At 32.1% G+C, this 15,094-nt stretch overlaps 1 protein-coding gene across 1 annotated transcript in view; it reads right to left on the minus strand.

The window, feature by feature from the left end:
• Window positions 1-15,094, minus strand: part of CCDC73 (coiled-coil domain containing 73) — a 66,976-nt gene that overhangs the window by 24,559 nt on the left and 27,323 nt on the right. The window contains exons 7-9 of the mRNA XM_039871645.1: window positions 7,774-7,812; window positions 2,094-2,229; window positions 1,773-1,852 (exon numbers count right to left, since the gene is read on the minus strand). Coding sequence (XP_039727579.1) covers window positions 1,773-1,852; window positions 2,094-2,229; window positions 7,774-7,812 — 255 coding nt within the window. The remainder of the gene's footprint in view (window positions 1-1,772; window positions 1,853-2,093; window positions 2,230-7,773; window positions 7,813-15,094) is intronic.

Raw genomic sequence — 15,094 nt, forward strand, 5'->3', positions numbered from 1 at the left:
CAGATGGTACACATAAATTAGGGTAATGTAAAGATGGTTTATTTGCAAAGGTGTGGATACAATACAAAGGAAGCATAAGAAATGGTGCAAGTTCTAGGGGCTTGCAGTAATAGAGTTGACACCACTCCTGGACCCAAAAGGACAAGGTTACTGAAACACAAAGAGAGAACAATCACGCAGAGTAGGCCAACTGAGAGAAGCAGTGATGTGTTGAGGGGCAAGGCCACCCTGAAGTCACCTCACAGGGCGGGAACAGAAAGAATAAATATACTAATTCACTCTCTTTCTTTCCTCCCATCTCCTCCTGCCCAGGCTCTCCACTGGCCCAACTCAACGGAAAGCAAGAAGATACAGGAGCATTGATGCAATCCATATAGGTAAGCCTTACAAAGAGAAGGATGGATAGTCTGGATCTGGAGGGACAAATAAATTAAATAACTACAAAGTAAGTATAATTTTTAAATACTTAAATGGCACTCAGTAAATGCTTTGAAACAGCATTTACTGAGTGTCGGTAAGAATAGCTACTTATTCTCTCAGTGACAGAAAGGCAGTTCAAAGTGGTATTATTTCAGATGGAGCTTTGAAGGGAGTAAGGAAAGGAAACAAGGTCATTCTCTGTAGAAAGAAGGCCTTGCCTCTTTCTCTTTTCTCTCATACCACTCTCCCCTCGAAACAGTGGGAATATTTTCAGTTGCAAATAATGGAAAATTACATTGGCCCTCGCCAAACTGGCTTAAATAAAATGATGATTTATTGGCTCATATAATCGAAAAAGTATGGAAAGGGAAAAGCTGGTCGATCCAAGGATTCAAAGATGTCATCAAAGAACAGGTTTCCTTTTATCACACCAATCTGGCATCCACATTGTCAGGTTCCTCCTTTTGGTTTTCTTAGGGTTGTAGGATGACTGAGAATCACAATGAGGTTACATTTTTCTTGGTTTATAACCACTAGCTAAGGGCATTTGTCCACTCCTGAACCAATGATTATGGCCAGAGGAATGAAATATGTTTATGGCCTTCTGTCAATTTAGGGCTCATTTCTAAAGGAAACATCAAAAATCTGGATGAGTTTAGGAAGAAGAAAGGGATAATGATGCTCAGTAAGCAACCAATAAATGTCCAATGCACTCCTTCATTCATGATTCTCCAGCCATACCACACTTGTTCTAGTTTCTCACATATACTAAACTCTTTCCTGTCTCAAAGAGTTTTTACACATGCTGTTCTGCTTGCCTGAAACATTATTCTCTGTCCTTCCCCATCACTTTACCTCCAATGTAATGTCACCTGTTATAATGTCATTACATCCTTTACATTTTCTTCACATTACTTATATAACAGTTTTAAATTATTTTATCTATGTGATGGTTTTATGTCTAACTCCACTGGACGATAAACTTTAAAAAAGCAGGGACATGTTTTTTCTTCATACTTATATCCTCAGTGTCACATAGTATCTAGCACACAGAGTCACTCAAATATTGAATGAATGAATGCTAATGAGACTGACATGTAGCGAATGCTTACAGGCTACTCATGTCATCATAAAAATGCACACCACTGGTGACAAGCTGAAGAAACAATATTTTGAATAGGTTAAAACAAATTCATTTACTGAAATCATAACTAAAAGTTTATGAATCTATATTTAAAACATTTATCTTTATAACAAAAAAAACCTACCCAACTTCTTCTAGTAATATTTCATAAAACTAATTATTTTATACTATAATTTTATTTAATATTATAAAACTGTATCAATCATACCTTTTTTAAACTGTATATTTCAGATTCTTGTTTTTTATTTAAAGCTGAAAGTCTTTTGTTTAACTGTATTGCTTCTTGTACTGCAACATAAAAACACTTAGGAAAATATTATATTCAATTTACATTTTAAAGAAAGTATCACAACATGGACAAGAAAAATAGCCTCAATGCAACGTATGCAATTATTACCAAATTTAAATAATGTTCACTAAACTGCCATTTACTATTACCAGTATCAGTTAAGTTCAATTTACTAATTATAGATAAGTCCATTCAAACATTTCCTATAAAATATATAAGTTCAAATAAGATAGCACCTACCATTTTGTTCTAACTTTTCATGATTCTCTTTTACCAATCCAAACTGGCCTGTTATTGTGGCATAGTATTTCTCAATTTCATTCAGTTGCTTCTGATGATCTTCTTTAGCCAGAAGATGTAACTGAACTTTTTGTTCCTAATTTGAATAGTTATTTTAAATGTTATATATACATATAACACACACACATACATATATTCATGCTTAGCTATTAAACATAAAGTTGTTCTTAATAATTATTGTTATCAACATAATACGTCATGAAAAACTACTGAGTACACGATAGGGAGAAAACATTAGGAGATGTTTCTAAGTGTATATAAAATTAAAGCACTTTTTTCCCCTGTAACAAAATAGTCACTTAACATTATATTTCTCTTGTTTACAGTTTCTTTTTCGAAAATCAACTGGTTGTTTTATTTACAGAAAAGTTAATTAGTACAGTCCAACACTAAACAATGTGAGGAGAATATTGAAGCAATTTAGGAAAGAAATTTTTTTCTCTAAATTTGCTGACAGAATTATGATGTGCATTATCAAAATTCGGGCAATTTTTCTGAGATTAATTTTAATGAATATAGCACCTTCTCCTTGCATTAAAAATGAAATAATGAGGATAATATATGTCAGTGACATGAAGGCAATATAGTATAATAAAAAGTCTACTTAAGCTGAGAGATACAATTAGTAAAAATTGGACCCTATGTATAACATGGGCCTTCACTGCTTTCAGCTAAAGGAGACTTTTTACCATACTTAAAAATATGACTTTAAGTTTTAAAAAGAAATGTTATTTTAATAGAATAACATTTTTTAAAGATTTTGATCTTGACTTGGCATTAGCAGAATCATTGGTTTCACAACTTTCATTCATTTTGCCACATGCTTCAGCTTTTATGATGAGCAGTGATAGCGAACAGTATAGTCCCATTGACTGGCACTCAGTAATTGCTTTCTGAATAAACTGTTGTTATCCCACAGAATTCCAACAGTGGAAATTTGTTAGATCTGTCTAGCCATCTTATTCCCTTACCCATCAGTACCACAACCTCGGGTATTTACTTGAAATATTTTTTCCTCATTATAATCTAGTAGGACAAAATTCAGGGGTCATATTCTTCCCTAGTCAAGCGAAGGGAATATTACCCCCCAAAAAACTAATTGATTTTTACCTTTTAGGAATTTGAATCTTGAGCAAAAAGACTATAACACTAAAGAAGTTCAATGATGATCCTATCCAGACTGATATGAGACCCCTGTCCTGGGTTCCTATATCCTGCTTCACAAACTCTGGAATTACTCTGGTCCCTGTTCATTCTCAAACTCATTCTTCACTCTGATTAACTGTGAGTGACTCCACAGAATTTCCACTTGCATAAGTTAACCAGAGCCACTTTGTACTGCTAAATACCAACGTTCAAGCACTATAGTAAAATGGTCAAAAGCTAGTCTGCCTATGTTTAAATTCTGCTTCTGTAATTTAGTTACTGCGTGGCCTTGGAAAAATCATATAGCCTGTCTTTAAAGTGAAGATTATAATAGTATCTCACTCATAGGGTTGTTGTGAGGATAAAGCACCAAGAACAAAGCCTGTCACATAATAAGTACAACATAATGCTTTCTTCTTATTATTCTTTAACTGATAAAAGTAACTTCAATAGTTTTAATTTTTATTTGAAATAAGAACAGCCCTTTCTAATATTAATAAAGAGCTCACATTATAATTTAAGTTGTATCTAACTCTATTATCTTGGCAAATTTGATAATTTTAACTTTTTCAAAGATATATTTTAATTATTTTAAATAAAATGATAATATCATTGGTAGTGATTATGATAGATCAGTTGAAAGTTTCTCATGCACTTCTATGGGCTTTACAAATTTACTAATTAGTCATTTGAATTAATCGTGTAACAGTTAAATGCAAACAAGTTGGCAAGTTTACTTACCCCCTGAGATTTTATGCCTACCTAGGTAGTCACTATTATCAATAACTAAACAATAAACCATAACCATTCCTCTAAAATATCATTTAATTCTCTAATCTAGACAATTATATTCACTTTCAGCAGATGTGTAGAAACCTCATACGATTTCACTGAAAACTGGTCTAAAGGCATTTTTTCAATTCAAGGGATCTTTCAAGTCAAATCAATTTTTGTATGGCCTTTATAAAAATATTGTCCCCTATGTATTAATACAGGCTTCTTTAACCTTTCGGTTAAAAAGCAGTGAGTAAAATAGGCTGTCAATGCCTGCAACAGTTAACAATCCTGATAACTAAAAATGCAGCAAAGATCAAGTGATTTCATAGGTATTCTCTACATACATCGAGCTCTACACACATTAGAGTGATCTGTGATATACCTATTCCAACATCCTTTGCTTGAGGCCAAAGCTGAATTCAATTAAAATGCAGTTTCATTTGTTTGCATGATCTAATTCTGATTTTCAAATACATTAGCCTATCAATGGCCATGATAAACATTATAAAGACTTTCAAATTACATGGGGATCTATAGCTCATTAGCCCATACAGGCCCATATGGGGTGTTCACATATGAATCCCATTGGCTTCCCTAATTTAGTTTTGATAATAAGATGAAGAGACCAGTTGTCAAGTTTGCCACTAACTGCATGACTGTCAGCAAATAGTTTAAAATCCTTGGGAAGCCAAGACAAAGAGTAGATTGGCAACACCTGCCTGAGAAACCAAAGGAATAATACAAATAAATTGAAGGTGTTATTATGAAACTTCAATATCACATACTATACCATAATAAAAAATTTTTTATTGAGATGACTAAGAAATAGCTAAGTATATAGGGTTTTTGCTCTTTTTATCTATGAATTCATTCGAATTATTTTTTCTTTTACACAATTTTACTACTAAATGCAGGACTCTGCCCAAAAATAATGTCAGGATTCGTTGCTTTCCAAATATATGTTTAACTCATTTGAAACAAACACAACCTATGAAAGTCAGGATTATAGAGAGAAAAAATAGCACACGCATTATTATCAAGTAGGGGCGTGTATGTGTGTGTGATTACTTAATAGCCTCAAGGCATTTAAAATAGGGATCATAACTTTTTAGAACTACATTTACTAATCAATGGCATAGCTGCTCATTCCCCCCTTTTCTTATTTCCTTGTGGAGATTGATTTGAAAACCTTTACAGAGAAAATTAATTTCCCTTAAAACAACTAATCCATTGTAAGTATTTTAGAAGAAAAGATAAAAATACAAAAATAAACATCATAATTCTTCATTTCTATTTTTTACAACTTACAACCACTTTTCAATTTCTTCAATATGAACCCAAAATAAATCAATGGGGTTATAAAACTCACTTTTTTAAAAGTATAGCATCTTTAAAATACTTTAAACTTTTTAGTCACAAATATGATACACACTACTTAAAAAATCTAAAGTTACATATACTTTATGTGTCTAGATACACATAGTTATAATCGTGAAGATTATTTCCAGGCAAGTGTTCAGTCTAAAAATATTCTATTCTGAAAGAAAATATGTGGTAACTCCAAATCATATGAAAACCTTCAATATTGAAACTTTGTTTTAATTTAATAAAGACAAATAAACTTTTATTATAAGTCTTTTCTTTAAAGGAAAGTGATATACAAAAAAAGAAATAAAATATAGTTAAAAGATGGTTGGATAGTTTTTACTTTATTCATTAAGCTCTATTAGCTACTCAGTTACACAACATAGTCAACTAATACAGTAATCATGGGAACACACAAGAAAGATTTTCATTAGTGACCAAATCACAATGACAGTTAATTTGATGTTCTATAGTTTGTCTTTATCATGTTTTGTTGCATTCTTTTTCTTGGTAATGATCAAAGTGATCATTCGTTCAAGAGAAGGTTTGGGTACTTTTAGAGACAGAATCTCTCGATTCATAATTGCGTTAATTTACCTAGACACATACCATCAATCACTACATAAAAATGAGCTTATTGAATTTGCAAAAAACAGAAGCTTACTAGTAGTTAAGGGCTTGCCTACTGAAGATCATAAACTTCTTTAAAAGTTTCCTAATGCTATTTTTAAAATTATTTTTTAGGACACTTAATTTTATCAGTTGCTCCCCAAAGTCTTACCTTGACACAAGTGACCATTTTGCTTTCTGTCTTGCCCACAGAATCAAATAATATAAAGAATAATGTACTGATTTAAATTAAATAAGATTAACTGAATTACTGAATACTGTATAGCACTTTGAATAAAGGTTATCTGAATTATATAAAAATAATGTAAAAAGAAGAATGTAAGAATCTTTAGAAAAAAGATTATTTTTAACTTTAAGATCAACATATACTAAAACATATACTATTCTGCTGGAATGGGCATAAAATATTAAATGTACATCTCAATATATAAAATTATTTTAATGCAAAGGGATTAAATGCTTTGAACTGTCAGAAAAAATGTAAGTATAACTCAAATATCATTTTAGTAGGTTCTTAACAGGCTGTAATTTATATTAATGAAATGCTCAGAAATAGCCAAAAACTACTGTAAATATACTGCATGTTTCCATATTTTTTTCTAAGATATAAATATGTTTGATGAAATTTTAAAGTGGAATAAAACAAAATCCATTTTATGTTGCCTTTGATCTTTAACTTGTAGCCTTATCTCCCAGGTCAGAGGACACATTATTCAATTTCACTATATTTTGTGTAAAACCACTGTAGCGTTGAAGATGACTTTCAGTACAAATGTCATGGTACTTAGAGCTAAACCAGAATCTAGTTTTTCAGCTTCTTAATTAAAATCATAGTTTAAAACAGTCTGACAATATTATCTTTATTCTTTCCAGTTGAACAGTGACAGAATTTTCACATCTTTTATTCAATCAAGCTTAACAATCTTCCTATGGTTCTTTTATTTTCTAACACACCAAAACAATTTCAAGAAGAAAATACTTTATGTTTTTGTATTTAATATCCTAAGGATAATCTCTCATTTCTTACTTCTCATTTATACAACATATAAAGTTTACTCAAAAATTAATTTTACTTGCCCTACAGTCTGCTCCAAAGAAGGGTGAAATAGCGTAAACCACCCAAGAAGCCCTCTGAATATTTAAGTGAATACGGGAGAATTTTGCTCAAAAATACAAAAGAAAAAAGTCCTTTTGAATCAAATAGGGATAAAAGAGAATATCAAAGTAAATATTCCATAAAATGTTATGCTATAAAAATGCAAATATTAATTTTTAATATACTATAGAAGAGGAATGAATAATAAATAAACACTTGTTGAATGACAAAGGGTGGGTACCATAACCCAAGTGCTGTATTCAAATGATACTTCATATTATTCTAGTTTTTCAGGCTATAATTAATAATTCCATGTTTGCATAAATACCTAGAAAAGATATCATTAAGAGGTTTTGTTCCTATTTCTGTGTTGTTTTACTTTAATATAAAACTTCTACCAATTATTTGGGAACTATGTTAAATTTATTGTATAATATGTAAACACTATATAATCTGGAAATAAATTTGTGAAACAATTTCATTTAAGAAGATATTAATATCCAATTTAAACTTTAGTTTACGATAAATGTCATATTTATATTGACAAAAATAGTATGCACATTATGTATTAATCTGGGGTAGGTGTAAATTTTGTTATTTCCTTACCATTTCACTAACTTTCTTCTGTAAAGAATATTTAGAAACCTTGAAAAAACAAAGGGGAAAAAAATCTCATTAAAATTCTTTAATTATGTTACAAATTCCTCCTGACATTAAAATTGTATGCTATAAAACATGGTGTTTAACTTCCATGCACTATTTTTTTCTGGTGACATTTTTTCAAAATGTTATTTACCTTACTTTTTTTTCTCATAACAAAAACAATGCATTCGTTTATCAACACGAATTTATGGAACACCTACTATATGCCAGCCACTTTCCCAGGATCTTGGGATACAGCAGTTAACAAAACTAAGTTCCTCTTCTTAAGAAGCTTTATGTCCAGCAGGAGTAGTGGTAGACAGACAATAAAATATAAGTAAAAAGTAAAGAAGTTAGAATGTGACAACTACTACAAAGAAAAATAAAGCAAGAGGGATAGCAAGAGTAGTCAGAGTAGTTGAGGCGAGTTTGTTACTTAATATTAGCTCTTTATTGAATAAAATCTGATAAAACAAATTAAGGATAGGGAAGAAAGCACAGGGGAAAAAGCTGTTTTAAACAAATCATCTCACAACCCAGAAATAACAATCACTAATATTTTGGTACTAGCAGATTATTTTTTCTATACATTTATACTTTTTTAAAAGAGAACTAGTGGGGAGAGGAATATATATACTATTTTGTGCTGTTTTTACATACTATATAACAAACACTTTTATGACAAATTAATCTATAACATACCTTTTTAAGGGTTACATAGTATTAAACTCTTTATACCATAGTTTACCAAATCACTCTCATTTCTGTAAGGTTTACCCAGTGTTCAGTTTTATGAAACTATTCTGAAATAAATATGCTTGCACCCAGAATTCTATAGTTATTCATTTTAGCAGGATAAATTCCAAGAAGCAGAATTCCTAAGACTGTTCATTCTCACAGACTTTTAACAATTCTTATATAGTTCTCCAAAGTAGTTGACGAAGTTAAACTCCAAGCTCCAACTGGCCATTTATGAGTGCTCATTTTCTTAAACCTGCTTATATTTGTTAAATTTTAAGAAAAAATGCAGTTGTTACTTCACATTTCCTATGCAATAAATTTTTTAGCACACTTCCCTGAATAAGCTGATAATTTTATTTCATTTTGGTGTAATGGATTGTGTGTGATTTCTTCAACAAATATTGAATGATTACTATAAGTAAAGCATTGATGTAGATATTGGGGGTATGCTATTGGGCCAAAATAAATCCTGTCCAGCTTAAAATTCTGGGGAATATAGATAAGCAGTATATTGTCTATTAGCTGTTGATAAATGCTAAAGAAAAATAATAAATCAGGGAAAGGAATTACAAAGGATGGCCAAGAAAGTCATTTCTGAGAGGGCAACTTTTGAGTAAAGACTTGAGAGAAGTGAGGAAGAGTATTCCAGCAAGTGCAAATGCCCTAAGGTGGGAAAATGTCTGGTATGTTCAAAGAACAGCAAGGAAGCCAATGTGGTTGTAAGGGAGTAAGCAAGGGGAAGAAAAGCAAAAGATGAGTTCAGGAAGAAGTAGGAGTAGGGGAAGTGGGAGGGCCAAATCACTGTAGGTCTTGAAATGCATTAATACAGATTTAGGCTTTATACCAAATGAGACAGGAAGCCACTAAAGAGTTCCAAGCTTGACTTACTCCTTTAAAGGATCACTGTTAAGTAAATGCTAAAGGAGAACAGAGGTGGAAGCCGGGAGACCACTATAAACTACAGCAATAATCCTGATGAAAGAGGATGATGAAAGAGGACTAGGGTGTTATCGTGAGAGTAGTCAAAATCCGGATATACTCTGAGAAGCTGAAAAAAATCTTTGCAACAGGAAAAAAAAGAAAGTTATGATTAATAAGAAAAGACAAATTAGTTTTCATGAGAGGGCGATTTTAGGAACTTGATTTTGAACATGTCAAGTCTGAGATGTCTTTTAGATATCCAAAAGATAATTAAGATTAGATTTGGGACTGGAGATGTACATTTGTGTCTCATGCAGATCTCATTTTAAAGACATGAGACTGGTAAAATCAGAGTATTTTTTTAAGGCATACAGACAAAAGAAAAAAAAAAGGGTAGAGGTCATCTAGAAAATAAAGAAAAAGAAAAAATTCAGAACATTTTTTCTCTCTGATCCTGAACTCCCATCCTGAATTTATTATCTTCTACTGTGGTGGTTAATTTTATATGTCGATTTGACAAAACATGCCCAGAGTAAATATTATGGCATTTCTCTGCCTCTTACTTGTGTTAGCTAATTCCACATAATAAATATCTTCATACACAAACACACGGATACATACATACATCTCCTATAGATTCTGTTTCATTCAAGAACCCTCACTAATACAGCTACTACTAGGGAAAGGGGAACTAATACATCTAGAGCAAATTTACCAAATTCTTTCATTTTACTTTATAGAAGGCAATTTTAAACATAAAGCGCAAATGTTTTATTATAGTTCTCCCTCACTTTGTGAAAAATTTTATGAAAAGTTGACTGTAAAGTACATTTCTTTAGAGTAAACTTTAGTTTTCCATTAATTGGATTTATGTTACTGGGGAATAAAGTCCCTCAAAATACTATGTTAAAAACATTTAACCCATTTCGCTTCCTAAATAACTCAGTCCTGATCCATTAGGTGGGGTAGGGCAAGATAGGAGTCCATGGAGAAGAGGTAAAGGGGTCACAGTGGCAGCATTTCAGAACAGGACTATCAAGACTGAGTAGAGAAAATAGGGCATCCCCATGAGGTGGAGGGCAATCTACTGTGAGGAATCAGAAGTTGAGTAGGGTGAGGAGAGCGACCCAGAAGAACCCAGCTTAAGGTATCAGAGCCCAAGCTGGGAAAAGAGGGCAAACACATTAGGAAGGAAGGTGCGACAGAAGAATGGTGGACTGCTTATACATAGGGTAATTTATCGAATAAGTAAATATATTAAGGATAAAGAAATTAATATTTCTCACTGTAAGAGGAAAGAACCGTAAATATGAAAAGGAACCTTGTGGTTTTGAATTGAAGGTAATGTGAATTCATGGTTTTCAATATACATGATTGATAGAGAAATAAAAATAATTATAAATATGTGTATATATATTTGTGTATATATAAATATTTACGTATTTTCCTCAGCTCTGACTATTGAGAGGGTCTGAGTGCAGTGACACTGCAACAGTAATGAGTTAACAGTGCCCAGATCTTGGCTTCTTCTACATACCATTTTCTACCAAAAAGAACCAGGGTAACGTAGAGAAATGATTTGTTTCAGGGGAAGGTCAGGTAAACTACAGGGTAATCCTGGCACATTTTGTTTTAATATGAAAGCAAGAAAATGCTGAAAGAATGATGAAGACATGTCCCAAAGACTCAGAAATCAGCTTGAATAGACTCCCCCTGGCCAAACCAAAGATAATCTGAGCATCAAAATAAATAACAATAGTCATAGATCTTAATCCATTGAATAAAATACGAAACTAAGAGTCTATACTGATATAAATGAATATATTAAAAGTTTGATGAGAAATAAAATATGTACATAATTTGAAAGTACCTCTCTATAAAATACTCTGATTACAAAGGGGAAAAGAATAATTTTCCAATAGAGAAACTTGTTAGAAACTGTTAATAAAATGATCAAAGTGAACATCACCAGTAATGAGATAAACTGAAATCATGAACTGATAGAATTCAATTATAGGAACAAGGCACCATTTCTGTAATATTCTTGCCAAAGACATATAAACTAACTCTACTCATGAGGAAACAAACAGAAATTGAGGGCCATTCTATGAAATAACTGGTCTGTCATCTTCAAGAATGTTAAAGTCATAAAAATAATGCAAAGATGTGGGAACTGTTCCAGACTGAAAGAGATTAAAGAGATATGACAACATAAGATTCTAAACTGCATTCTTTTGCTATAAACAACCTTATTAGGACAAATGGTGAAAGCTGAAAGGGGCGTGAGAATTATAGTTATGCATTAATGTTAATTTCCTAATTTTGATGGTTATGGTTTTCTAGAAACAAGTCCCTGATTGCAGAAAAGATATACTATGGTATTTGCAGTAGTAGGGCATGTATCAGATTGGCATATTACTCTTAATTAATTAAATCATTCAAAAAAATAAGTTCTTTGTATTGTATTTCCAACATGTCTGTAAGTTTATGATTCTCCAAACTATAAAATGACTCAAATGTCTAAGAATTCCTCATGGATAAATGTACACATTTAAAGTTCTAGGAATTTAGGTCCCTTTTGTCACTGTAGTTTAGGTAAGGCCTAATAAAGTTAGGCTTCAATAGTAGAACTAGCATATTATGTATTAAATATGCTTTCGGTTATGTAAGAGGAATGAATATCTTAATTTATAAATTCAGTAAGTTTAAAATTCAGTGAAATACATGACATCACAGAGCTTTAGAGCTGAATATCTTAGAGGTCATTTATCCCATTACTCGCAATCCAGTTTTCACCATCTTCTATCTATGTTCTCTTGTTTATGCCTATTCTGGGAGGGTGAATGAAGACCTCTCCTAAACTTCCTTACTCTTATATCTAAATTGGAGAATGCAGATATGGTATTGCTTTACAAAATGGTGTTATTTGAGAAATACTGATGCATTTCAATTTCCTCATTTTACCTAAAGGAAAACTGAGTGTCAAGAAGACAAAGTGTCTTACCACAGGATCATGTAATAGGTCATAATAGGCAGAAACAATTTACTTGAAATCTACAGGACAATCAGCAAAGTCTCTTTATTTAACCCTCTAGGCATACTGATTACATAGTTTAATTTGTCAGGTAACTTAGATATAGGCAGGCTGCCCTGCTCTAAACCAATCCCTTTGAAATCAAGTAAAAATCTATCATGTTTAAACAGAAATAGAATACATTTAAAGAATCTACTGAAGCAAGAATAATTCAATTTTTAGTGTGTGGTGGTTTCATTTTGGAATCCCTGGGCTATGAGCCCTTTAAGAAAAGGCACTATTTGATTGCTTATTCCCGGTACCTAGCACATAGTAGGTATGAAAAGGAAAAAAAATAAAGAAGAGAAAGAAGTAACTTCCTAACTAAAGGAGACAGGGAGGTTGCTACATGATGCTTAGCGAATTTATATCAGATTTATAATTGAATAGGAACTTTCCTTAAGTTTCTTTAACTTAGAGGGAAAACGGCACAAGTATCTTCTTCATCGTTCTATACTTTTCATGTATCATGTTCAGCAGACAATGAGGTAACCTATACATCCCTTGTACTATGTCACAGGTTGAACAAGGCAAAATAAATCCTTACAGCTTTTACAGAAGATCAGCCCTGTGTATGAATTTCTTTTGCTTTGAAAATACTCACTACATTATCCAGATAATTAAACATGTATGGATATCAAAGGAAAAATTTTAAGAAGAAATGCTACAGAACAAAGCACTTATAACAAAATTAATATATTTCTTTATTGATAACATTTTAGTAGGAAAAAATGTAATATCTTTTCAAGATTTACCAAGAAATAAGAAATTAAGAAAAATAAGAGAGAAGTTATGCCTAGTTCAAGACACTGTGAAAAACAATCAGAGAATCTTTTACAATAGCTACATTGGTAATTTCTGTTTACTCGATTACGAGAACAATTTTTTAAATTTTTCTATAAACCATAAGGAAAAGTTTACCTAATGAGATCATTTTAAGCTGGGTATCTGAGGTATGATAAGAATCACTCAACTATATAACTGTATAAACTTTAAACAGAAGACTTAAATCTCTATTTCTTATTCCATCAACTTTAAAGAATATTTCTGTATATCAGATTCAATTTTATCTTACTATACTTTTAGTTTTTCATCAACAAGGTTAGTAATATTTAAGTTTGGTTCTATAATCATAACTAAATCTTCCATGCTTTATTTATAGGTTAATTATAAAAAAATGAAAGCCAACAGTGTTTATGTGATTTCAATCAATATAGATATTGCTTAATGCAGAGCCCAAGAGGGTACTAATGCTACATTTCCTTTTCTACAGGTCCAATGTGCCACATGAAGGATGATTTTATGAGGGTCAGGACCTAAATACCTTCTCTCTTCTTAAACCCCATCAACTGATCAAAATTATTCCAAATTTTAATTTGCTTTATGCCTTAATTATACAGTCATCTGTTTTCCCTGAAGTTTTTAATCATTCTATTTTTTCTGTTGAAACAAGATACAAGGATTCTTTACTATATCACTAATATCTTCCAGCTTCTTATTTATCCAATCTGAGGCATGGACTCTATTCCCTTATTTTTATTGAAAACATTCTTCTTGGAACTCATTGACATTTTGTTGTACTTAATTTTTATTCACTTTGTTACATCAAAGTAACAAAAGAAATCCAAAATAAAGATTGCCTAACATCTCAAATGAAGGGAATCTAAACAGTGTTAAGACTACTGGATAACAATCTAGAAAAATACAGACTTAGATCTATATCTCATACTCTTTTACAAAAATAAACTTTAAATGATCAAAGATGTAATGTAAAATTTTAGTACATAGGAAGCAATAAAAGAAAAAACATGAGCTAATCCCTTTATAAGTTTTGAGTGGTGAAAGCCTTTCTAACCACGATAAACTCCAAAAGCTATAAACATAAATAATTCATAGCAAAAATTAAACAAAAATCCAAAACAAAATCAAAACACAAATGACAAACTGAAGAAACTATTTGAAACTCAGAACAAAGACAGTGAGGGCTTATTTCCAAGAAATATAAATAATTCATGAGAGTGATAGCAAGATGGCAGACTAGGAGGTCCCAGTCCTTCTTCACACACACACATGATTTAATTACTACCTACAAATGAAAATAGCTCTGGAAAAGCCCTGGAGTACAATTAAGAAGGTGTAGAAACGCAGCAGAGCACAAAAAAACAAGGATGGCCAAATAGAAAAGTATAGAAAGCATTTTGCCTGTGTTATTCCATCTTATAGGCTCAGGAAGCTTGGCCATAATTACCTCCCCAATGGAAGAAATGGAGAGTAGGATGACACCAACAGCCTTTAACACTGAGGACCCCAGCAGACCTCACCACTACCATGGACACCAGCAGACTCCATGCTTAGAGCCCTTGCCATTGTGCCCCTTCTTAGAGCCAGGGGCACCACTGCTTTCCCCCACCGAGCCAGAGCTGCCAGACTCAGCACCATACCTAGTTCTGCCACACGCCCGACCCAGCCAGCACCCTTGCACTCACCAGCAGGTGAAAGTCTACACCCATCAGAGCTAGTCTGAAAATTCTAGAAGAGATCACTGCTTCT

Source organism: Pteropus medius, unplaced genomic scaffold (genome assembly GCF_902729225.1).
Source record: "Pteropus medius unplaced genomic scaffold, Ma_sr-lr_union100, whole genome shotgun sequence".
In the NCBI taxonomy this organism is placed as follows: domain Eukaryota; kingdom Metazoa; phylum Chordata; class Mammalia; order Chiroptera; family Pteropodidae; genus Pteropus; species Pteropus medius.